The 23,631-nt window shown below is 49.0% G+C and overlaps 1 protein-coding gene, 1 long non-coding RNA gene and 4 other non-coding genes across 9 annotated transcripts in view; 5 read left to right on the forward strand and 1 right to left on the reverse strand.

The window, feature by feature from the left end:
* The first annotated feature begins 4,288 nt into the window (after nucleotides 1-4,288).
* On the forward strand, nucleotides 4,289-8,155 carry LOC111547599. 4 transcript variants are annotated; one of them, XR_002733174.2, is made up of 6 exons: nucleotides 4,289-4,928; nucleotides 5,282-5,417; nucleotides 5,838-5,945; nucleotides 6,514-6,583; nucleotides 6,892-6,944; nucleotides 8,048-8,155. It is a non-coding gene; the product is annotated as an uncharacterized LOC111547599 (long non-coding RNA). The 4 variants fall into 4 exon arrangements; XR_002733172.2 differs by having other exon boundaries at nucleotides 5,860-5,945; XR_002733173.2 differs by having other exon boundaries at nucleotides 5,282-5,400.
* Nucleotides 5,457-5,591, forward strand: LOC111547818. Its single transcript, XR_002733240.1, has one exon. It is a non-coding gene; the product is annotated as a small nucleolar RNA SNORA16B/SNORA16A family (small nucleolar RNA).
* Nucleotides 5,993-6,124, forward strand: LOC111547820. The gene has a single exon (XR_002733242.1). It is a non-coding gene; the product is annotated as a small nucleolar RNA SNORA44 (small nucleolar RNA).
* Nucleotides 6,610-6,739, forward strand: LOC111547821. The gene has a single exon (XR_002733243.2). It is a non-coding gene; the product is annotated as a small nucleolar RNA SNORA61 (small nucleolar RNA).
* Nucleotides 7,904-7,977, forward strand: LOC111547825. The gene has a single exon (XR_002733247.1). It is a non-coding gene; the product is annotated as a small nucleolar RNA SNORD99 (small nucleolar RNA).
* Nucleotides 8,156-8,920: 765 nt separating the features above from the next.
* TRNAU1AP (tRNA selenocysteine 1 associated protein 1) overlaps nucleotides 8,921-23,631 on the reverse strand; it is a 25,575-nt gene continuing 10,864 nt past the window's right edge. Inside the window, exons 5-9 of the mRNA XM_026457204.2 lie at nucleotides 22,552-22,683; nucleotides 21,040-21,159; nucleotides 17,165-17,327; nucleotides 16,590-16,623; nucleotides 8,921-9,184 (exon numbers count right to left, since the gene is read on the reverse strand). Of these exons, the coding sequence (XP_026312989.1) occupies nucleotides 9,048-9,184; nucleotides 16,590-16,623; nucleotides 17,165-17,327; nucleotides 21,040-21,159; nucleotides 22,552-22,683 (586 nt within the window). The 3' untranslated portion in view covers nucleotides 8,921-9,047. The remainder of the gene's footprint in view (nucleotides 9,185-16,589; nucleotides 16,624-17,164; nucleotides 17,328-21,039; nucleotides 21,160-22,551; nucleotides 22,684-23,631) is intronic.

Here is a 23,631-nt window from a genome sequence, read left to right on the forward strand (position 1 = left end):
TGTTTTGTGGACAGCAACCCTTTGATAGGGCCATGGGAGTGCCCCTCTTAGCGCTGAGAAGACTGAGGCTCAGAGGCACGGCTTGTCCCAGATCACACAGCAGAGCTGGGACTCACATCCAGGTTTGTCTCATCCTTCATCACCCATTTGATGCCACAAAAGGGGACAAAGCAGGTCCCACGAGCACTAAGACACTGGTTGAGTTTTGTTTGGGTGAGGGGCTAGGGTGAGGCAGCACATGAGCCTCCAAAGTTTACTCCACGCTTTCCAGGCTGGCCTTCTGGAAACCCAGGGCACTGAGGCTGGAGGTCCAATTGCTCCAGACAACTCTAGTCTCTCTAGTCTTTATTTATTTATTTATTATTTTTAGACAGAGTCTCACTCTGTTGCCCAGGCTAGAGTGCAGTGGCAGGATCTCGGCTCACTGCAACCTCTACCTCCTGGGTCCAAGCCATCCTCCCAACTCAGCCTCCTAAGTAGCTGGGATTACAGGCACAACGCCCAGCTAATTTTTGTATTTTTAGTAGAGACAGGGTTTCACCATGTTAGCCAAGGTGGTCTTGAACTCCTGACCTCAAGTGATCTGCCCGCCTCCATCTCCCAAAGCGCTGGGATTATATGTGTGAACCACCATGTCCGGCCCACATGCATTTCTGACTACCTCTAATGTCAGTCTCTCTCCTAGGCTGCAGGCTCCTTGAGGGCAGGGGTGATGATTATATCCGCAGGGCCTAACTCAGTGCTTAGCATAAAGTAGAAACTCAAGGCGCAGTGGCTCACATCTGTAATCCCAGCACTTTTGGAGGCTAAGACGGGTGGATCACTTCAGGTCAGGGGTTCAAGACCAGTCTGGCCAACATGGTGAAACTCTGTTTTTACTAAAAATACAAAAATTAGCCGGGCATGGTGGCACGTGCCTATAATCCTATCTACTTGGGAGGCTGAGGCAGGAGAATCGCTTGAACCCGGGAGGTGGAGCTTGCAGTGAGCCAAGATCGCATCACTGCACTCTAGCCTGGGTGACAGAGAGAGACTCTGTCTCAAATAATAATAATAAGCTCAGTAAATATTTATAGCTAGATGAATTAATGAAAGTGGTTAAGTGCTGTTCATTCACCCATCCATTTATTCAGTCAAACACCATGATGGAGCTGGACTTAGGAAGCCAAAGGGTTAGAGAAGACCATCCCAGCTGATGTTGAAGCTGGGTCTCCAAGGATAAGCGGGAGGTCAAGGAGAAAGGAGACTCTAGAGAGGCATGAAGCAGCTGGAAATGCAGTCTGACCCCAGCTCTCCCTGAGGACTTTCCGGTCAGCCCACGTGGGCAATGCACTGTCAGCATCTGGCTTCTTGAACTTCCTCCCTCTCCCTGCTCCTACTGTGGGCTGGGATCATGTGTCTGCCTCTGACTGCAGTTAAATCCAGATGTCAGCTGACCTCTGCCACAGATTCACTGGATAACCTGGGGTAAGTTATTTCCCTTCCCTAATTCCTGCTTCCTCTTCTGCTAAATAAGGCAAATCATGATACCTACCTCAGGGTAGTTCTGGAGGAGCCGCGTGACACAGCAGTTAAGGTTTTCTGCATTTGCATTAGAACAGATCTGGGTTGGGCCGGGCGCAGTGGCTCAGGCCTGTAATCCCAGCGCTTTGGGAGGCTGAGGTGGGTGGATCAGGAGGTCACAACCCGTGTCTACTAAAAATATAAAAATTAGCTGGGCGTGATGGCACGCGCCTGTAGTCTTCTGGTTTTTTGATAGCTTTATTGAGGAATAATTGACACATAATAAACTGCACAAGCCTGGGCAACAAAGCAAGATTTCATCTCAAAAAAAAAAGTTTAATAATTTTTTTTTTTTTTGAGACGGAGTCTCGCGCTGTCACCCAGGCTGGAGTGCAGTGGTCGGATCTCGGCTCACTGCAAGCTCCGCCTCCCAGGTTTATGCCATTCTCCTGCCTCAGCCTCCCGAGTAGCTGGGACTACAGGTGCCCGCCACCTCGCCCGGCTAGTTTTTTTGTATTGTTTAGTAGAGACGGGGTTTCACCGTGTTAGCCAGGATGGTCTTGATCTCCTGACCTCGTGATCCGCCCGTCTCGGCCTCCCAAAGTGCTGGGATTACAGGTTTGAGCCACTGCGCCCGGCCAAGTTTAATAATTTTATTTATTTTTTTTTTTTTGAGACGGTGTCTCGCTCTTGTCGCCCAGGCTGGAGTGTAACGGCTCCATCTTGGCTCACTTCGAACTTCCGCTTCCTGGGTTCAAATGATTCTCCTGCCCCAGCCTCCCAAGTAGCTGGGATTACAGGTGCCCGCCACCATGCCCAGCTATTTTTTGTATTTTCAGTAGAGACGAGTTTTCATCATGTTGGCTAGGCCGGACTTGAACTCCTGACCTCAGGCCATCCACCCCCCCCCCCCCCCCCCCCCCCCTGCTGGAATTACAGGTGTGAGCCACCGCGCCCGGCCTAATTATTAAGCTTTTAGAGCATAAACTACAAAAGAAAAAACGGGCATATTAGACTTCGTAAAAATTAAAAACTTCTAGCAGGCTGGCTGACATGTGGAGACCAGACTGTCGGGAGCAACAGCAGGATCTGGGAGATAGGAGACTATTGCTATCATCTGGGTCAAGGATTAGGGTAATATCAGTGGAAGGGGTAAGAAACAGATTATTGATACATTTTAAAGGTAGAGCACACAGGAGTTGCTGATGGCTTGGACACATGATGTTAGAGAGAGGAGTCCAGGACCACAGGGCATGCGCCCCCACGACCTGATAAGTAGTACCTACTTTTTCAAGTGTAAGCAAGGAAAGTTGGCCTGTACCTGTAGTCCCATCTACCTGGGAGGCTGGGGTGGAAGAATTGCTTGAGCCCAGTTGGTCGAGGCTGCAATGAGCCTTGATCAGACCACTGCACTCCAGCCTGGGCAACAGAACAAGACCCTGTCTCAAAGAAAAAAGTGTACGTAAGAATAAAACTTAAGGGGAGCGCGGTGACTCACTCCTGTAATCCCAGCACTTTGGGAGGCCGAGATGGGCGGATCACAAGCTCAGGAGATCTAGACCATCCTGGCTAACACGGTGAAACCCCGTCTCTACAAAAAATACAAAAAAAAAACTACCCGGGCATAGTGGCGGGCGCCTGTAGTCCCAGCTACTTGGGAGGCTGAGGCAGGAGAATGGCATGAACCCCGGAGGCGGAGCTTGCAGTGAGCCGAGATCGCGCCACTGCACTCCAGCCTGGGCAACAGAGCAAGACTGTCTCAAAAAATAAATAAATAAATAAATAAAAATTAATAGATTAGGCACAGGATGGGTGTTTAATTCTCGGCAATCACCACCAAGTTTTCATACTGAGACTTATTCATTCCATGGACAAAACATTGCCCTATGTGTGGTGCCTGAGGTGGGCTCCAAATTCCAGTCCTCTCCTTGCTTGCAATAGCTGTGTGATCCATTCCTAAGTTTCCTTATTTTTATGTATTTATTTATTTATTTTTGAGACAGAGTCTTGCTCTGTCACCCAGGCTGGAGTGCAGTGGCATGATCTCTGCTCACTGCAACCTCCGCCTCCCAAGTTCAAGCGATTCTCCTGCCTCAGCCTCCTGAGTAGCTGGTATTACAGGAGCGCACCATCACGCCCGGCTAATTTTTGTATTTTTAGTAGAAACGGGGTTTCACCATGTTAGCCAGGCTGGTCTCAAACTCCCGACCTTGTGATCCGCCCACCTCGGTCTCCCAAAGTGCTGGGATTACAGGCATGAGCCACCGCGCCCGGCCAAGTTTCCTTATTTATCAGAGCATACACAGGGTTTTTATGAAAACTAGATCAGATAATCAGACACAGTTTATTTTTATTTATTTATTTATTTTTTTTGAGATGGAGTCTTGCTCATCACCCAGGCTGGAGTGCAGTGGCGCGATCTCGGCTCACTGCAAGCTCTGCCTCCCGGGTTCACGCCATTCTCCTGTCTCAGCTTCCTGAGTAGCGGGGACTACAGGCGCCTGCCAACGCGCCCGGCTAATTTTTTGTATTTTTAGCAGAGACGGGGTTTCACGGGGTTTCACCGTCTTAGCCAGGATGGTCTCGATCTGCTGACCTTGTGATCCGCCCGTCTCGGCCTCCCAAAGTGCTGGGATTACAGGCGTGAGCCACCGCGCCCGGCCCAGGCACAGTTTAAATAGCACGCGCTCAGTGAAATTATATATTAGTGAAAGAGACAAGCCTTGAATAAAGAAATTGCCTTTCGGGAAGTATGACCCCCTCCCCGAAACCCACTCAGGCGCTGCTCGCTCGCACTCCCACAGAACTCTGAGCAGAGCCCGAGCCCTTTCCCAGCACACGGGGTTCATTTCTAGACTTTGAAAGATATCCCGGAGACAACTCCAGAGGCCAAGGCGGGTCGGCTTCCTGCGTGGGCCCAGTGCCGAGCACTGAAAGGTGAAGGCGCTTCTTCCCGCTCGGAGGAAAGCCTCCGGCGGTTCGCGCTTCGCAGGCTGGGGATGGAAACGCGCGTAGGGCTTGGGAGGTGACGCGCTGACAACGCCGGGGCGAGCAAACTACAATTCCCAGGCAGCTGTGCGCCACGCGCGCGGCCGACTGTCGGGGGTGGCCGCGAGGGGCAGCCTATATAAGCTCTTGCACGGAGCTGCAGCGCCCTTTTTCCCCGCCTGGGCTCGCCATATTTAAGCTTCTTTTTTCCTCACTGCAAGCCATTCCCCGCTAGTTGCTGCTACAGTCCCGCACTCGCCGGGGCTTTCTCCCAAGGCCTCGATATGGTGGTGAACGTGGCACGGAGGAGTCGGACCTTCCTACCCAGTGGGTCCGAGCTCCAGAAGGGACCCTCGGTCTTGAGAGGGGTCGGATCCCGCGGGGGCCGCGCCCTTCTCTCGCTTCGGCCTGCGCAACTCTGCGCTCTGGGCTGACAGGTGAGTGTTGCCGGCAGGCAGCCGGGTTTATGGAAGAGGTTTTGGGGTCGGTCTCCTGGGGGATGCGGGGATGAAGCCCTGGGCCTGAAGTGTCTTAATTTGGGGGAGGCCGCCTGCTGGTGTCAGGATGGCCTCCAGCTGAATCTATGACAGTTACCAGCTAGGTGATTTTGGGACTAGTGACTACGCGCGAGGCCTCTGGAGGTCGCCCTCGTGGACACGGTTTTCAGAAGGACGGGTTTTAGGCATTCAGACCCTTGTGTGCATCCCAGCTTGTTGCTTTCAGCCTCGCTAAGTGACTAAGCGACCTTCAGCAAGTAACTTAATCGGTCTAAACCTCTTATCTGTAATAGGCGGATAAAAAGGTCCCATCAAGATTGAGAAAAAGCACACCAAATATTGGCACAGCGTGGGCGGTGGGGCCTACAGGATGACTGACTTAGTCAACAGAGATTCCGGCGCACTTCCGCAGGTAGTAATGATGGACAGGTGAGGCTTTAGGTGGCTGCCCTGGGATCTGAATTGCCCCTTGGCCCTTATCGAAGCTGCAGCTGCTTCCGCATAGCTGCTGTGGTCAAAAAGGAGCCCAGAGTGACAGTTTTCCTTGACGGTCGCCGTTCTGTTTGTTGTAACTGATCTGCAACATTTTGGGAAAATACAGTTCCATTATACTTGCTATCTTTCAGCTGTAGCCAGAGACCTTTATCAAAATGGGCCTGTTTCCACAGACCAGCAGAACGGTTGGGGGTTTGCATGTACAGTTAACCACCATAAGATTCTCATACTGGGAAAATCCAGCTGGGATGTGACCCAGCTTAACTGATAGCATCAGTATTCGGACCAAAGGCTGGTCAGATTTGTATCGTTCTGAGGACCAAATGATGGGAGCAATAAAATTGTTATTGACAGGTGTTCTCATTTTGCTGTCCAGATGAAGACTCTGAGATGACAGGAGGTGATCTGTCTGGTGATCGAGGACTCCCGGGGTCACATCAGTGATGAAATGCAGGGGACCTGGTAGGTTTCTTTTGGAGACTGACTGGGGGCTCCCTGGTGAGACAGAACAGCATGTTTCCAAGGGCTGTGGCTGGTGGTAGCCATGGGATCTCCAACTGCATGCAAGAGCAACCTGGAAAGACTTTGACAGCGCAGGTCAGTACAATACCTGCAAGCTGCCACTCAGCTTTCCTATAATGTTTCAGGACCAGGGCTGGAAGCCTTCCACGTGTCAACTTCCAATGTAGATGGGTGTGGTTTTTTTTTGAGGCGGAGTCTCGCTCTGTCACCCAGGCTGGAGTGCAGTGGCATGATCTCAGCTCACGGCAACCTCTGCCTCCCGGGTTCAAGCGATTCTCCTGCCTCAGCCTTCCGAGTATCTGGGATTACAGGTGCCCGCCATCACACCCAGCTAATTTTCTTGTATTTTTAGTATAGATAGGTTTCACCGTGTTGGCTAGGTTGGTCTCGAGCTCCTGGCCTCAGGTGATTCGCCCCCTTGGCCTCCCCTCCCAAAGTGCTGGGATTACAGGCATGAACCACCACTCCTGGCCAGTTTAGCTTTCACACTAAGCTTTTTGTTCTGCAGGTTGCCCCCAAGTTTCCTGGCAGTGTGTGATCCTGAGGAGGTGAGCTTGTTTCTGGAGCTGTGCTTTAAGGTAAAGTTGATGTGGGACACAGCTTAATCCTCCTGTTCCCTTTCCCATCGGATCTGAACACCGGTCTTGGTGGTCGTAAAAGGAGGAAAAGTAAAAGTGAAGCTGGCCTGAATGTTGTAATCTGGTATATGGCACGTGGGCTAGTTTCAGACAGGTTCAGAGATGGTTGGATCTCTGAAATGGTAAAATGAAATATAGGCTAAGGGAAGGATGTGTATGAAGCTCTGGAGGTTGGTATAGTAATAGCATTTGGGAGGGATCTGTCATAGCTTTCTTGCCTCTTAATTAAGGGTGTTGTTTTCTTTTAGATTCACGTTACATGCAAAGCTGCCCTCGCGTGACTAGGGACCTATGGAGTTGGGTAAGTTAGTGACCACCCGAAGCTCTGTCAGCGTGTAGCTGCACGTAGTGCTCAGTTGTCGGGGATCCTGTCCTAAGTAGTCAGCCTAATAGAACTATAAGGTTACTTAGGTCTGTGTCAAAGTTTTTTTTTGTTTTTTGTTTTTTTTGAGACGGAGTCTCGCTCTGTCACCGGGGCTGGAGTGCAGTGGCCGGATCTCAGCTCACTGCAAGCTCCGCCCCCCCGGGTTCACGCCATTCTCCTGCCTCAGCCTCCCGAGGAGCTGGGACCACAGGCGCCGCCACCACGCCCGGCTAGTTTTTTGTATTTTTTTTAGTAGAGACGGGGTTTCACCGTGTTAGCCAGGATGGTCTCGATCTCCTGACCTCGTGATCCACCCGTCTCGGCCTCCCAAAGTGCTGGGATTACAGGCTTGAGCCACCGCGCCCGGCCTGTTTTTTTTTTTTTTTAAGACGGGGTCTTTGTCACCTAGGCTGGAGTGCAGTGGCACAATCTTGGCTCATTGCAAACTCCACCTCCCAGGTTCAAGTGATTCTTGTGCCTCAGCCTCCTGAGTAGCTGGGACTATAAGCATGCACCACTATGCCCGGCTAATTTTTGTATTTTAAGTAGAGACAGGGTTTTGCCATGTTGCCCAGGGCAGTCTTGAACTCCTGACCCTCAGTGATCTGCCTGCCTTGGCCTACCAAAGTGCTGGGATTACAGGCATTTTAGTAACATTTACATTTGGCCTTCCTCGTGTGCCCTGTTTGTTAGCTGTTCATTACCAGAGGGCAAAGATGCTTAGAACATGATTTGCCCACCCTGCAAGACCACATATTGCTGGAAGTTGAAGGCAGCAGAGGGCACCGTGGGCCGCAAGGCCTGGTAGCCGCAAATGTTTAGTGGTGGCTGGAGCTCATGATGCATTCTTTGGTAGGACTTCAAGGGGTTCCATGTAGCACACACTATTTAGAATGACTGGTCCAGGATGAAACCTAATCTGAGTGGACATCCATGGATGAGAAATGCGGATATGGGACTGAGACCAGCTCTTAGGACAATGCCTGGGTGTGGGGGAAATCTGGGAATTACTAACACAATGGCTTACACTTCCTTTGCAGGAGAATCTCTATGGGAAGCAGAAGGCAAGACCCCTGTCATTTTAGGTAGAAACAACAGCATGCTCTAGGTGCAGATCAATTAAAGATTAATAAAGACTGATAAAAGTATATTTGTGTTTGTATTTTTTTGGTCTCTACAAATCTGGTCTCTTCCTGAGCTCAAGCAATCCACCTCCCAAAGTGAGCCACCATGCCCAGCCCTTTGGAGATTTTTTTTTTTGATCTACGATGAATGTTTTACCTCAAGCAGTAAGCCCCCAAATTGCTCTAGCATAAAACTAGAATCAGATACAGCTTTTATCATAAGCCCCAGAGGGGCAGCAAGTATGGGTGCTTCCCCATTCTCCAAAGTTCATATGGAGGAGCTGCCTTCTCCCATATCTTAACTTTCTGAGCTGCTTATCTCCCATATTGACCCTAAAGTGATCCAGCCAGGCCTTCTATATGCAGATGCTGAATATACAAAAAAAGATGAAAATAAGATGAGACCCATTCTTGTGAGCATTCTTAGGCCAACTGGCCTGCTCTATCACCCCACCACATCCTACCTCCTAGGGGTGTGCTCTGCCCCTGCTACAGTGCCCTACCTAGCTGCCAGACTCCAAAGTTAGAACAGCAGGTACTAGAAATACTCCAGAGAGCCTTGATTTACATAACCGAGAAACCGATAACCCAGGCTTTAGTGTGTGGATCATCCCAAGCTGCTCATCCCAGTTTTGGGTAACCCCAAACTGTCCTGTGTCCAGGAGTGGATCACTGCCTGGACAAAGGATTCCTGTGAAGGAAAGCAATTTGAACCTTGTTTAAAAGTTGTTCCCGTGGTCTTCAAACTCAAACGGTCAAATGAATGCAGCAGTGTTGTAGAAATACTCATGATCTCCAGAAACAGTCATTAAAATCTTACAAATCATTTCCAAAAAGGTTTCACATCTTTTTTTTTTTTTTAAAGGAGTCTCTAATCTCCCTCACATAGTGCAGCCTGGCTAGTCCTTTGGCCTGGCTACATCATGGCAGGGATCTCTGAAGACACTGTGTCCAGGGGCTGCCAGTGACAGTCCATCAGAGCATCATACAGCTCCTCACTCTGTTCCATGAACTCTTTGTTGGCCTCAGTCACATCCAGCTGTGGCATGGGGTCTGGAAAGAAAGCAAGGATGGGGTCAGGGAAGTCTAGGGACAGCTGCAAGGGATATGGTTCAGTTCCCTTCTCCCAGAACTCTGATCTATGGTAAGGGCCCTGTCCTGCCAGTTTCTTTTAGGAAGTGAAACCACTGCCTTGCAGGGTTCTGGGGAAAATGAAAATAGGATAACGTATTTAGAGGATGGAAAAATGGCAGCTGTTAGCCTACATCTATTAAAAGTTACACGTGTGTCTCTAGCCGTCATGTATCCTAAATATTCTAGAGGTCTGCTCCTCACTTCAAATGTGGGTTTAGAAGGTCTGATCAAAGTTATTAAGTCCAGAGCATCATCATCTCGGCCGGGCACAATGGCTCACGCCTGTAATCCCAGCACTTTGGGAGGCCAAGGCAGGCGGATCACAAGGTCAAGAGATCGAGGCCATCCTGGCCAACATGGTGAAACCCCGTCTCTATTAAAAATATAAAAATTAGCTGGGCGTGGTGGCAGGCACCTGTAGTCCCAGCTACTTGGGAGGCTGAGGCAGGAGAATCGCTTGAACCCAAGAGGCAGAGGTTGCAGTGAGCTGAGATCATGCCATTGCACTCCAGCCTGGGAGACAGAGCAAGATGCTGTCTCAAAAACAAAAAAAATACTCCATCTCAAAAAAAAAAAAAAAACATTAGCTGGGCATGGTGACCTCTGTCTCTAGTGCCAGCTACTAGGGAGGCTGAGGCAGGAGGATCACTTAAACCTAGGAGGTTGAGCTGGGCACTGTGGCTCATGCCTGTAATCCCAGCACTTTGGGAGGCCAAGGTGGGCGGACCACCTGAGGTCGGAAGTTCAAGACCAGCCTGACCAACATAGAAACCCCATCTTTATGGGGTTAGAAAAATAGAAATAGAAAATTAGCTGGGCTTGGTGGTGCATTCCAGCTACTCGGGAGGCTGAGGCAGAAGAATCGCTTGAACCCAGGAGGTGGAGGTTGCAGTGAGCTGACATTGCACCACTGCACTCCAGCCTGGGCAACAAGAGTCAGACTCCGTCTCAAAAAAAAAAAAATTGTAAGATTTAAGCTCCAAGCATTTATAGAGGCTCCAGACAGCAACTGTAAAAAGGCAGACCATGTCCTGCCTGGTGCAGGTAACAGCTTATGGGAACAGATCAGTGAAGGGCTTAGTCAAGGGCAGGCATTTGTGTGTGGCTCAAGTCGATGGGTACACAAACAATAAAGCATTCTGCCTCACTCTGAAGACAGAGCCTGGAAGACAGCCTACTGAAGCCAAGGGGTAGATGAAGAAGGGTAACAATCCAGTCTGTACCCTCCTGACCGGGCAGTTACTAGGTTCAATGGGAGTCTTTAATAATGCAGTGGTAGAGCATAAAGTCCAGGGAGAGAGTGGACTGCAGGGATTCTAAGCGCCCCTCCACCTCCTGCTGCTATGTTGCACTGTGCAACTATATTGAGCTTTTTGTTTTTGTATTTTTGGGGGGATGCAGGGTTGCTCTGTCGGCCAGGCATGTGCAGCCTTGTAAACACTGCTCACTGCAGTCTCAACCTCTCAACTCCTGGGGCTCAAGGGATCCTGCCACCTCAGCCTCCTGAATAGCTGGGACTACAGGTGTGTGCTACCATGCCAGGTAATTTTTTGTACTTTTTGTAGAGATGGGGGGTCTCACTGTGTTGCCCAGGCTGGTCTCGAACTCTGGGGCTCAAGAGATCTTCCCGCCTCAGATTCCCAAAGCTACGTTGATCTTGAGTAAGAACTAACTTCTTTATGTCAGCTTTCTAGTCTACAAGACCAGGATAACTGTGGTATTTACTTCTAGATTGTTCTGAAGATTAAATGACTTAATATATGTAAAGTACTTAGAACAGTGACTTGCACATAAAGCCTCAATATCTATTAGCTACTATTACTGATAACTGTTTTTGCCTCAGTATTATTTTCTGTCTAATGGGAACTGGAATGGCATGTATCCATCCTGATAGCTGAGAGGTAGCAGTGCATGGCATAAAATACATTGGTTATATAGGCCAGGCATGGTGGCTCACGCCTGTAATCCCAGCACTTTGGGAGGCCGAGGCGGGTGGATCGCTTGAGGTCAGGAGTTCAAGATCAGCCTGACCAACATGGTGAAACTCTGTCTCCACTAAAAATACAAAATTACCTGGGCATGGTGGAACACGCCTATAATACCAGCTACTTGGGAGGCTGAGGCAGGAGAATTTCTTGAACCCAGGAGGCGGAGATTGCAGCGAGCTGAGATTGTGCCATTGCACTCCAGCCTGGGCAACAAGGACAAAACTCTGTCTCAAAAAAAAAAAAAAAAAAAAAAGCGTCTGGCACGATGGTTCGCACCTGTAATCCCAGCACTGGGAAGCAGAGGTGGGTGGATCACGAGGTCAAAAGATCGAGACCATCCTGGCCAACATGGTGAAACCCCTTCTCTACTAAAAATACAAAAATTAGCTGGGCATGGTGGCACGCACCTGTAGTCCCAGCAATTCAGGAGGATGAGGCAGGGGAATCACCTGAACCTGCGAGGCAGAGGTTGCAGTGGGTCGAGATTGTGCCACTACTCTCCAGCCTGGTGACACAGCGAGACTCCATCTCAAGAAAAAGAAAAAAAAAAGGATGAAAAAGAGATTGGAAAATTCTAAGGACTTATATATGGATATTATAATGAGGCTACTTATCTCTAGAAAGAAGGCAGTGTCTCCCAGGGGCAAACAACCAGAGACTTGAGTATAAAAAGACCGGACTGTCCCTCAGCAGATCACTTGGGCTTTCCAGGCCACTAGTTCCCCATCTGTGAAGTGGAGCTCCTATGTCCTTCCCAGCCCACCCCAAGGTCACTACGGTTGGCATCACATGAGAGGACACAAGAAAGTGCTTTAGAACTAGACAAGCTTGTTCACGCCCTAAAAGGGACCTGTTTCCTTTAACGAACATTTTCTTGACAGAAAACATTTTCCCTATGACTTTCTCTTGAAGAATAATCCTCAAAATAGATTTCAAACTTTGAGTCTTTTTGTACCTCAAAAAAACTTCTGACCAGGCACAGTGGCCCATGCCTATAATCCCAGCACTTTGGAAGGCCAAGGTGGGCAGATCACTTGAAATCAGGAGTTCAAGACCAGCCTGGGCAACATGGTGAAACCCTGCCTCTACAAAAAAATAGAAAAAAATAGCCAGGCATGGTGGGGCACAACTGTAATCACAGCTCACTGAAGCCTCAACCTCCTGGGCTCAAGCAATCCTCCTGCCTCAGCCTCCCCCAAGTAGCTGGAACACAGGCGTGTGCCACCATGCTTGGCTTTCAGTTTTACTTTCCTTTTTCTTCTGTGAAACTCAGTGAAAATTATAAATACTTGGCTGGGCAGGTGGCTCATGCCTGTAATCAAAGCAATTTGGGAGGCAGGAGGATCACCTGAGGTCAGGAGTTCAAGACCAGCCTGGCCAACATGTTGAAACCCCATCTCTACTAAAAATACAAAAATTAGACAGGCGTGGTGGTGCATGCCTGTAATCCCAGCTACTCAGGAGACTGAGGCAGGAGAATCACTTCAACCTGGGAGGCGGAGGTTGCAGTGAGCTGAGATTGGAGACTGTACCACTGTACTCCAGCCTGGGTGATAGAACAAGACTCTGTCTCCCCCCAAAAAAGAGATGGGGTCTCGCTATGTTGCCCAGGCTGGTCTCAAAGTTCTAGGCTTAAGCCATCCTCCGACCCACTTTGGCATTCCAAAGACCTTACAGGCTTTAGCCACTGTGCCTAGCCAGTAAACAATTTTTTTTTTTTTTTTTGAGATAAGAGTTTCACTCTTGTCACCCAGGCTGGAGTGCAATGGAGCATTTGTGGCTCACCGAAACCCCCACCTCCTGGTTTCAAGCGAGTCTCCTGCCTCATCCTCCCAAGGAGCTGGAATTATAGGCATAAGCCACCATGCCTGGCTAATTTTTTTTTTTTTCAGACAGAGTCTCACTTTGTTGCCCAGGCTGGAGTGCAGTGGCACAATCTCTGCTCAAAGCAAGCTCAGCCTCCCAGGTTCATGCCATTCTCCTGCCTCAGCCTCCTGAGTAGCTGGGACTATAGGCACCCGCCATCATGCCAGGCTAATTTTATGTATTTTTAGGAGAGATGGGGTTTCACTGTGTTAGCCAGGATGGTCACAATCTCCTGACCTTGTGATCCACCCGCCTTGGCCTCCCAAAACGGTGGAATTACAGGCATGAGCCACATTGCCCGGCCATGCCTGGCTAATTTTGTATTCTTTTTTTTTTTTTTTTTTTTTTGAGGCGGAGTCTTGCTGTGTCGCCCGGACTGGAGTGCAGTGGCCGGATCTCAGCTCACTGCAAGCTCCGCCTCCCGGGTTTACGCCATTCTCCTGCCTCAGCCTCCCGAGTAGCTGAGACTACAGGCGCCCGCCACCTCGCCCAGCTAGTTTTTGTATTTTTATTAGAGACGGGGTTTCACCGTGTTAGCCAGGATGGTCTCGATCTCCTGACCTCGTGATCCGCCCGTCTCGGCCTCCCAAAGTGCTGGGATTACAGGCTTGAGCCACCGCGCCCGGCCTTAATTTTGTATTCTTAATAGAGACTGGGTTTCACAGTGTTAGCCAGGGTGGTCTCAAACTCCTGATTTCAGGTAATTTGCCCACTTCAACTTCCCAAAGTGCCGGAATTATAGGCATGAGCCACTGTACTTGGCCCAATAAATTTTTTTTTTTTGTAGAGATGGAGTCTCGCTCTGTCACCAGGCTGGAGTGCAGTAACACCATCTCAGCTCACTGCAACCTCCGCCTCCTGGGTTCAAGCAATTCTCCCGCCTCAGCCTCCTGAGTAGCTGGGACTATAGCTGTGCATGCACCACCACGCCCAGGTAATTTCTGTATATATATATGTATTTTTTGTTTTTGAGACGGAGTCTTGCTCTATCACCTAGGCTGGAGTACAGTGGTAGGATCTCGACTCACTGCAACTTCCACCTCACGGGTTCAAGCAATTCTCCTGCCTCAGCCTCCCGAGGAGCTGGGATTATAGGTGCGCAACACCATGGCTGGCTAATTTTTTTTTTTTCTTTTTTTTTTTTGAGACAGAGTCTCGTTCTGTCCCCCAGGCTAGAGCGCAGTGGCCAGATCTCAGCTCACTGCAAGCTCCGCCTCCCGGGTTTACGCCATTCTCCTGCCTCAGCCTCCCGAGTAGCTGGGACTACAGGCGCCCGCCACCTCACCCAGCTAGTTTTTTGTATTTTTTTTTAGTAGAGACGGGGTTTCACCGTGTTAGCCAGGATGGTCTCGATCTCCTGACCTCGTGATCCGCCCGTCTCGGCCTCCCAAAGTGCTGGGATTACAGACTTGAGCCACCGCGCCCGGCACGGCTGGCTAATTTTTGTACTTTTAGTACAGACAGAATTTCACCATGTTGGCCAGGCTGGTCTAGAACTCCTGACCTTAGGTGATCCACCTGCCGCAGCTTCCCAAAGTGCTGGGAGTACAGGGGTGAGCCACCGTGCCTGGCAATTTTTGTATTTTTAGTAGAGATGGGGTTTCACCATGTTGGCCAGGATGATCTCGATCTCTTGACCTCATGATCCACCCTCCTTGACCTCCCAAAGTGCTGGGATTACAGGTGTGAGCCACCGCAAAAGGCCTAAATTTTTTTCTGAGATAGAGTCTCACTCTGTCACCCAGGCTGGAGTGCAGTGGTGCGATCTGGGCTCACTGTAAGCTCCACCTCCCGGATTCACGCCATTCTCCTGCCTCAGCCTCCCAAGTAGCTGGGACTACAGGCGCCCACGACCATGCCTGGTTAATTTTTTTTATTTTTAGTAGAGACGTTTAGGGTTAGATAGGATGGTCTCAGTCTCCTGACCTCGTGATCTGCCCACCTCGGCCTCCCAAAGTGCTGGGATTACAGGTGTGAGCCATTGCACCCGGCCTGGGCCTAAATATTTTTAATTAAAAAATTAATAGGGCTGGGTGCAGTGGCTAATGCCTGTAATCCCAACACTTTGGGAGGCCGAGATGGGTGGATCACAAGGTCAGGAGTTCGAGACCGTCCTGGCTTAACACAGTGAAACCCCGTCTCTACTAAAAATAAAAAAAATTATCTGGGCATGGTGGCGGGCACCTGTAGTCCCAGCTACTTGGGAGGCTGAGGCAGGAGAATGGTGTGAACCCAGGAGGCGGAGCTTGCAGTGAGCCGAGATTGTGCCACTACACGCCGGGTAACAGTGCGAAGACTGGCCTGGGTGACAGTGCGAAGACCCCAATTCAAAAAAAAAAAAAAAAAATTAATAATGGGCTGGGGGCAGTGGCTCACGCCTGTAATCCCAGCACTTTGGGAGGCCGAGGCAGGCAGATCACAAGGTCAAGAGTTTGAGACCAGCCTAGCCAAGATGGTGAAACCCTGTCTCTACTAAGAATACAAAAATTATCTGGGCATGGTGGCATATGGCTGAAATCCCAGCTCCTTGGAAGGCTGAGGCAGGAGAATCACCTGAACCCAGGAGGCGGAGGTTGCAGTGAGACGAGATCGCGCCACTGCACTCCAGCCTGGGTGACAGAGCAAGACTCTGACTTAAAAAAAAATAAAGAAAGAAAAAATTAATAATGGCTATTACTATGTTGCAGGATATGAGGAGATTTTCAATTTCATTATATTTTACTATATTTTCCAAATTTTCCATGCTAACTATGACTTAAAAATCAGGAAAATATGTCATTTAAAATATACTGAAAAACAGAAAAAAAAAATAAAAGAAAAAAAGAGTTTTACAAACAGTCAAATAAATAAAAGGTAATAGTATTATCGGCCAGGTGCAGTGGCTTACGCCTGCAATCCCAGCACTTTGGGAGGCTGAGATGGGTGGATCACCTGAGGTAGAGAGTTTGAGACCAGCCAAGCCAACATGGAGAAACTCCATCTCTACTAAAACTACAAAAAAATTAGCCAGGCGTGGTGGCGCATGCCTGTAATCCCAGCTACTTGGAAGGCTGAGGCAGGAGAATCGCTTGAACCTGGGAGGTGGAGGTTGCGGTGGGCTGAGATCGTGCCATTGCACTCCAGCCTGGGCAACAAGAGTGAAACTCCGTCTCAAAAAAAAGAAAAAAAAAAAAAAGGTAACAATATTATCGTTAGAGGCCCACATACTACCAGGATAGAATGCCACATGTCAAGGGGGTGATGGGCTCTCCTGGAGCTGCCTGTCCCAGGCTCTCTGGGATCTACACTCACACCTCTAGGTAACACTCGACACATCTTACCATAATTACATATTCATCTGGCTCTCTAACCAGAATGTAAGTTCTTCCAGAGCAGAATTTATCTTGTCTTCCCTCTAGCTGAGAGCACAGTGCCAGCCAGAGCAGTCACCTGATAATGGCTGACAGAGTAAGGAACGCATGAACCCTTACCTTCCAATGCATCATCTCCAACTTCTTCATATGTCTGCAAGAGACCAGAGATGTGGGTTAGGGGGATGGTGAAATCCTGGTCCAGGACCACAATAGCTTATTTATTTTATTTTATTTTTATTTTTTTGAGGTGGAGTCTAGCTCTGTCGCCCAGACTGGAGTGCAGTGGTGTGATCTTGGCTGACTGCAACATCTGCATCCCAGTGGCAAATGATTCTCCTGCCTCCGCCTCCTGAGTAGCTGGGATTATGGGCGCCTGCCACTATGCTCAGCTCATTTTTGTATTTTTGGTAGAGACAGGGTGTCACCATGTTGGCCAGGCTGGTTTTGAACTCCTGACCTCAGGTGATCCACCTGCCTCGGCCTCTCAAAGTGCTACTAGGATTACAGGTGTAAGCCACCATGCCCGACCCACAATGGCTTATTTTAACAAGAGGAACTGGACTGCTTCACTTTCCCTATTTTTCTGAAGCCCAAGCCCGTGTCCTGTCCTTACCAATCCCATCTGAGAGAATCACCTGTTTCTAGAGGAGAAACACAACCCAAGGGGACCAGTCTTGTCAAATCATGGTTACCTGCATGGTGCTCTGGGTATAGCCATACTGGGGGTAACTGTAGCTGTAGCTGCCTGTGTTCTGGTCATAGCCCCACTGAGCATAGTAGTTCTGGTACTGCTGATAATACTGGTTGTAGCTGTAACTGTACATCTGACTATATTCCACTGGCTTTACACGGCTCCTTAAATGAAGACAGAAACAAAAATAAACGTAAGCAAACATTTCCATAACACTGCCTATGTGGCCAGAGACTATTTTAAGTGCTTTATACTGACTGAACCCTTTTTTTTTTTTTTTTTTTGAGACGGAGTCTCGCTCTGTCGCCCAGGCTGGAGTGCTGTGGCCGGATCTCAGCTCACTGCAAGCTCCGCCTCCCAGGTTCACGCCATTCTCCTACCTCAGCCTCCCGAGTAGCTGGGACTACAGGTGCCTGCCACCTTGCCCAGCTAGTTTTTTTTTTTTTGTATTTTTTAGTAGAAACGGGGTTTCACCGTGTTAGCCAGGATGGTCTCAATCTCCTGAACTCGTGATCCGCCCGTCTCGGCCTCCCAAAGTGCTGGGATTACAGGCTTGAGCCACCGCACCTGGCCAACTTTTTTTTTTTTTTTTGAGACGGAGTCTTGCTCTGTCGCCCAGGCTGGAGTGCAGTCGCGTGATCTCGGCTCACTGCAACCTCTGCTTCCCGTGTTCAAGCGATTCTCCTGCCTCAGCCTCCTGAGTAGCTGGGATTACAGGTGTGTGCCACCATGCCTGGCTAATTTTCTATATTTTTAGTAGAGACAGGGTTTTGCCATGTTAGCCAGGCTGGTCTCGATCTCCTGACCTCGTGATCTGTCCTACTCAGCCTCCCAAAGTGCTGGGAGGCTGGCCACCAATTAACACTTTTAATCCTGAAAACAACCATATGCAATAAGTGTATCAATATTCCTATTTTACAGATAAGGAAACTGAGGAATAGAGAGGTTAAGTAATTCGTCCAAAGTCACACAGCTAATATGAGAGTATGGCTCCAGGGACCATACTTGTAATACAGGAGATTTTAATGGATAGGTTTGTCTCTCTTACCAAACTCTGTCAGGACTGGCAAAAGGATATCCTGCTTAAAAAAAAAAAAGGGCTGGGCGTGGTGGCTCATGCCTGTAATCCCAACACTTTGGAAGGAGGAGGCAGGTGGATCACCTGAGGTCAGGAGTTCAAGACCAGCCTGGACAACATGGTGAAACCCCATCTCTACTAAAAATACAAAAAATTAGCTGGGTGTGGTGGCACGCCTGTAATCCCAGCTACCTGTGAGGCTGAGGCAGGAGAATCGCTTGAACCTGGGAGACGGAGGTTGTTGCACTGAGCCTAGACTGCGCCATTGGACTCCAGTCTACGCAATAAAAGTAAAACTGTTTCAAAAAAAAAAAGAAAAGAAAAGAAATGATGGACAGATGTGGTAGCTCACACCTGTAATCCCAGACACTTGGAAGGCTAAGGCAGGAGAATCGCTTGATCCCGGGAGGCCCAGCTAATTTTTGTACTTTTAGTAGAGATGGTGTTTCACCATGTTGGTCAGGGTGGTCTTGAACTCCTGGCCTCAAGTGATCCACCCAAGTCAGCCTCCCAAAGTGCTGGGATTACAGGCGTGAGCAACGGCGCTCCTCCTTTTATTTTTATTATTTATTTATTTATTTTTGAGACAGAGTGTCACTCTGTCGCCCAGGCTAGAGTGCAGTGGAGTGATCTCGGTTCACTGCAAGCTCCTCCTCCTGGGTTCACACCATTCTCCTGCCTCAGCCTCCTGAGCAGCTGGGACTACAGGAGCCCACCACCACGCCCGGATAATTTTTTTGTGTGTATTTTTAGTAGAGATGGGGTTTCACCACGTTAGCCAGGATGGTCTCAATCTCCTGACCTCATGATCCGCCCGCCTCAGCCTCCCAAAGTGCTGGATTACAGGTGTGAGCCACCACACCCGGCCTTTTATTTTGTTTTTTAAGAGACAGGGTCTCACTCTGTTGCTTGGGCTGGAGTGCAGTGGAGTGATCATAGCTCACTGTAACCTTCAACTCCTAGGCTCAATCAATTCTCCCACTTCAGCCACCAGAGCAGCTGGGACTACAGGAGCACACCAAGCACAGCTAATTTAATGTTTTTATATAGTAATTTACAACAAATAACATTTTTGGGGGAAGTCACTAAGCCTGATCTTCAATGTATTAAACACAGTTAAACCATAAAGAACCCCTAAATCATTGCTATTAAAAAAAATGGCCATTTGGCTGCACACAGTGGCTCACGCCTGTATTCCCAGCACTTTGGGAGGCTCGGGTGGGCGGGTAGCTGGGACTACAGGTGCCCGCCACCACACCCAGCTAATTTTTTGAATTTTAGTAGAGATGGGGTTTCACTGTGTTAGCCAGGATGATCTCGATCTCCTGACCTCATGATCCACCCACCTTGGCCTCCCAAAGTGCTGGGATTACAGGCGTGAGCCACCACGCCCAGCTAATTCAACTACTCTTAGGGTAGAGTTTGGTTCAGCGTTTCTCAGCCCTGGATCTACTGACATGGAGGGGTGGGAGGCTGTCCTATGAATTGCAGGATGTTTAACAGCATCCTTGGCCGATACCCACTAGGTGCCATTTGTGATAACCAAAAATGTCTCCAGATGTTGTCAAATGTCCCCTGGGAGGCAAAATCACTGCAGCTGAGAATCATTAATTTGGCTAAAGGATAAAAGATCTGGCTGGGCACAGTGGCTTACACCTGCAATCCCAATACTTTGAGAGACCAAGGTGGGCAGATTACTTGAGCCCAGGAATTTGAGACCAGCCTGGGCAACAAAGCAAGACCCTATCTCTACAAAAAATGCAAAAATTTGCCAAGCATGGTGGTGTGCACCTGTAGTACTAGATAATCAGAGGGCTGAGATGGGAGGATCACCTGAGCCTGGGGAGGTCGAGGCTGCAGTGAGCCATGATCTCCAGCCTGGGTGACTTTGAGGCCCTGTCTCAGGGAAAAAACAAACAAACAAAAAATCCTACTCAGAGAAAAGTTCGGAGTTGTAAGGGAAAAAGATTTTCTACCTAGCATGACAGGTATAAAAGTGAAGTATATAATGTTCTATAGAGTGTCTGGAATATTCTTCTTTTTTATTTGAGATGGAGTCTTGCTCTATCGCCCAGGCTAGAGTGCATTGACGCCATCTCGGCTCACTGCAACCTCCGCCACCCAGGTTCAAGCGATTCTCCTGCCTCAGCCTCCTGAATCGTTGGGACTACAGGCTTGCACCACCATGCCCGGCTAATTTTTGTATGTTTAGTAGAGATGAGGTTTTGCCATGTTGGCCAGGCTGGTCTCGAACTCCTGACCTCAGGTGATCTGCCCACCTCAGCCTCCCAAAGTGCTGGGGTTACAGGCGTGAGCCACTGCGCCTGGCCGAGTGTCTGGAATACTAATTCTTATCCATTCCCACAGCATGGAACACTCACAAGAGGGTTGCAGTTTCATTAATATAAATAAGGCTAAAACTGGAAGTGATTTTTTTCCCTTTGCTCAAATATTATTAATTCTATGAATAAGTTCCCAACAGTGGGACTACTGGGCAAAGAGCAAGGACATCAGGCATGGACAGCCAAACAGCTTTTGCAATGCTGTCACCAGTATGTCTGAATGCATCAGCCTTTCCAAATCATACTCTATCCCCAACTATAAGTTTCTGCAGGAGTGGGGCTAGTTCAACTCCAGCACCCACGGCCCGGCAAACAGCAGGCATTCAGTACTTGTGACTTGAATTGAATCCCCCTTCAGCCTCCCATCCAGCGTATGGATGCCTTGATTCTCAGCAAACAAAAGAGGAGTGTCTGGCGGGGAGTCTAGAGTCTCTCTACCTTCCCTGCAGGACTCACGCTTTAGGGATTGCCACGCTCAGCCGCACAGGCTTAGACCCCAGTCCCACTGCTCCCTGGCACTCCGTCAGGGCTCGCTTCTGCTCCAGTTCATCTGTGAATTTCACAAAACCATAACCCCTGCATGAAAAAAATAAACAATTTAGATCACAAATGTGATGAAAGTCTAAGAATGGACACATGAAAAAGAAGTAAAGATAAGAAGGTGGGCAGGAATGTAGAAAGGAAAAGAGGCTGAGGAGAGAGTCCATTAAACTAGAGGAAGAAAGGAGAGTCCCATCAACGGGTGTCCACATAGTGTCAAGATTCAAGTACAGACGATTCTAAGATCTACAGGAACTCCCACATTCAGTTCACCATCCTCCTTGACACCTTCACCCCTGGGGAACATTCCCAAACAGGATTCCCTGACACCCTGCTGGAAAGTAGCTAATAGAAGAAAATTCAGCAAATATTTACAGTCTGCCCTCTATGCCAGGCACTGCGCTAGACACAGGATGCAGCAGTCACAGAAAGACAACGTTCCTGCTCTCCTGAGCTCTAATTCTAGCAGGGGGATAAATTAATGCAAGCTAACATTTAATACATATTTATTGTACTAGCACTGTGCTGAGCATTTTCTTTTTTTTTTTTTTGAGATGGAGTTTTGCTCATGTTTCCCAGGCTGGAGTGCAGAGGCATCATCTTGGCTCATTGTAACCTCTGCCTTTCAGGTTCAAGCAATTATCCTACCTCAGCCTCCCAACTAGCTGGGACTACAGGCACACACCGCTACACCTGGCTAATTTTTTGTATTTTTTTTTTTTTTGAGGCGGAATCTCGTCGCCCTGGCTGGAGTGCAGTGGCCGGATCTCAGCTCACTGCAAGCTCCGCCTCCCGGGTTCACGCCATTCGCCATTCTCCTGCCTCAGCCTCCCGAGTAGCTGGGACTACAGGCGCCCGCCACCTCGCCCGGCTAGTTTTTGTATTTTTGGTAGAGACGAGGTTTCACCGTGTTAGCCAGGATGGAATTTTTTGTATTTTAATAGAGACAGCGTTTCACCGTGTTGCCCGGGTTGGTCTCAAACTCCTAAGCTCATGCAATCCGCCCACCTCAGCCTCTCAAAGTGTTAGGATTACAGGCATGAGCCACCACGCCCGGCCTGAAGTGGAACACTTCTAACTACACTGAAAGGCTCAGTAACAATAACAAGCAAAACAGCAAACACCTATAAAGCATTTCAAATGTTGACTTACTTATATTATATCCTTTAATCCTTACATCAACCCTACCAGCAGCTATTATTAATCAGTTCCATTTTACAGATGGGACTGTAAGGGTCAGGGAGCCTCAATTCTACCATACTGGCATTCTCCCTCACCAGTATTGGAACTGGGATTCGAACCAGGCAGTTTGGCTCCAAAGCTTGTGGTCTTAACCGCCGTGCTGCATGGCCTTTCTAAAACATCTCCACTCAGGAGAGAAATGCTGAAACTAACACAGTTAAGCATCAGTAACAGGTAAGGCCTTACTTAGACACGCCTGTCTGGTCCAAAACCACCTTGCCTCCCCGACAGGAGGGGTAGACTTTGACGAAGAATTCATACAGCATGCCATCATCCACGTCTGGGGTCAGGTCCCCCACAAAGAGAGAATACTCAGGGCTGAGGAGAGAGAACAAGAAGATTCAGAGGCAAAGACCAAAACCTCTGCTCTGAAGAGCTCTTTTGCATATTCCAGGTAAACCTCTCCCAGGCCCCTTAAGGAACACATTTGATAGGTCTACTGAACCAGGCCCTACTTTGTTTCATTAGAGCAGTTCTGGCAGAAGAGTTAAAGAAACAGTCCCTGCCCCGGCCGGGCGCGGTGGCTCAAGCCTGTAATCCCAGCACTTTGGGAGGCCGAGACGGGCGGATCACGAGGTCAGGAGATCGAGACCATCCTGGCTAACACGGTGAAACCCGGTCTCTACTAAAAAAATACAAAAAACTAGCCGGGCGAGGTGGCAGGCGCCTGTAGTCCCAGCCACTCGGGAGGCTGAGGCAGGAGAATGGCGTAAACCCGGGAGGCGGAGCTTGCAGTGAGCTGAGATCCGGCCACTGCACTCCAGCCTGGGCGACAGAGCGAGACTCCATCTCAAAAAAAAAAAAAAAAAAAAGAAATAGTCCCTGCCCCAAATCCCTCACCCACTCCACAGAACTTGTCTGACTTCAAGTATTATGTGAGTGCAGCCACTGCGTCCAGCTGACCTTTGTTATTATCTTATTTCAAGTATGATACATATTCCTTATACAGTAAGAATACACAAGGCCGGGCGCGGCAGCTCATGCCTATAATCCCAGCACTTTGGGAGACCGAGGCAGGTGGATCACAAGGTCAGGAGTTCAAAATCAGCCTGGCCAAGATGGTGAAACCCTGTCTCTACTAAAAATACAAAAATTAGCTGGGCGCAGTGGCAGGCGCCTGTAATCCCAGCTACTGGAGAGGCTGAGGCAGGAGAATTGCTTGAACCTGGGCGGCAGAGGTTGCAGTGAGCCAAGATTGTGCCACTGCACTCCAGCCTGGGCAACAGAGTGAGACTCCATCTCAAAAAAAAAAAAAAAAAAGAATAC

The sequence above is a fragment of the Piliocolobus tephrosceles genome, chromosome 1, assembly GCF_002776525.5.
Source record: "Piliocolobus tephrosceles isolate RC106 chromosome 1, ASM277652v3, whole genome shotgun sequence".
Classification (NCBI taxonomy): domain Eukaryota; kingdom Metazoa; phylum Chordata; class Mammalia; order Primates; family Cercopithecidae; genus Piliocolobus; species Piliocolobus tephrosceles.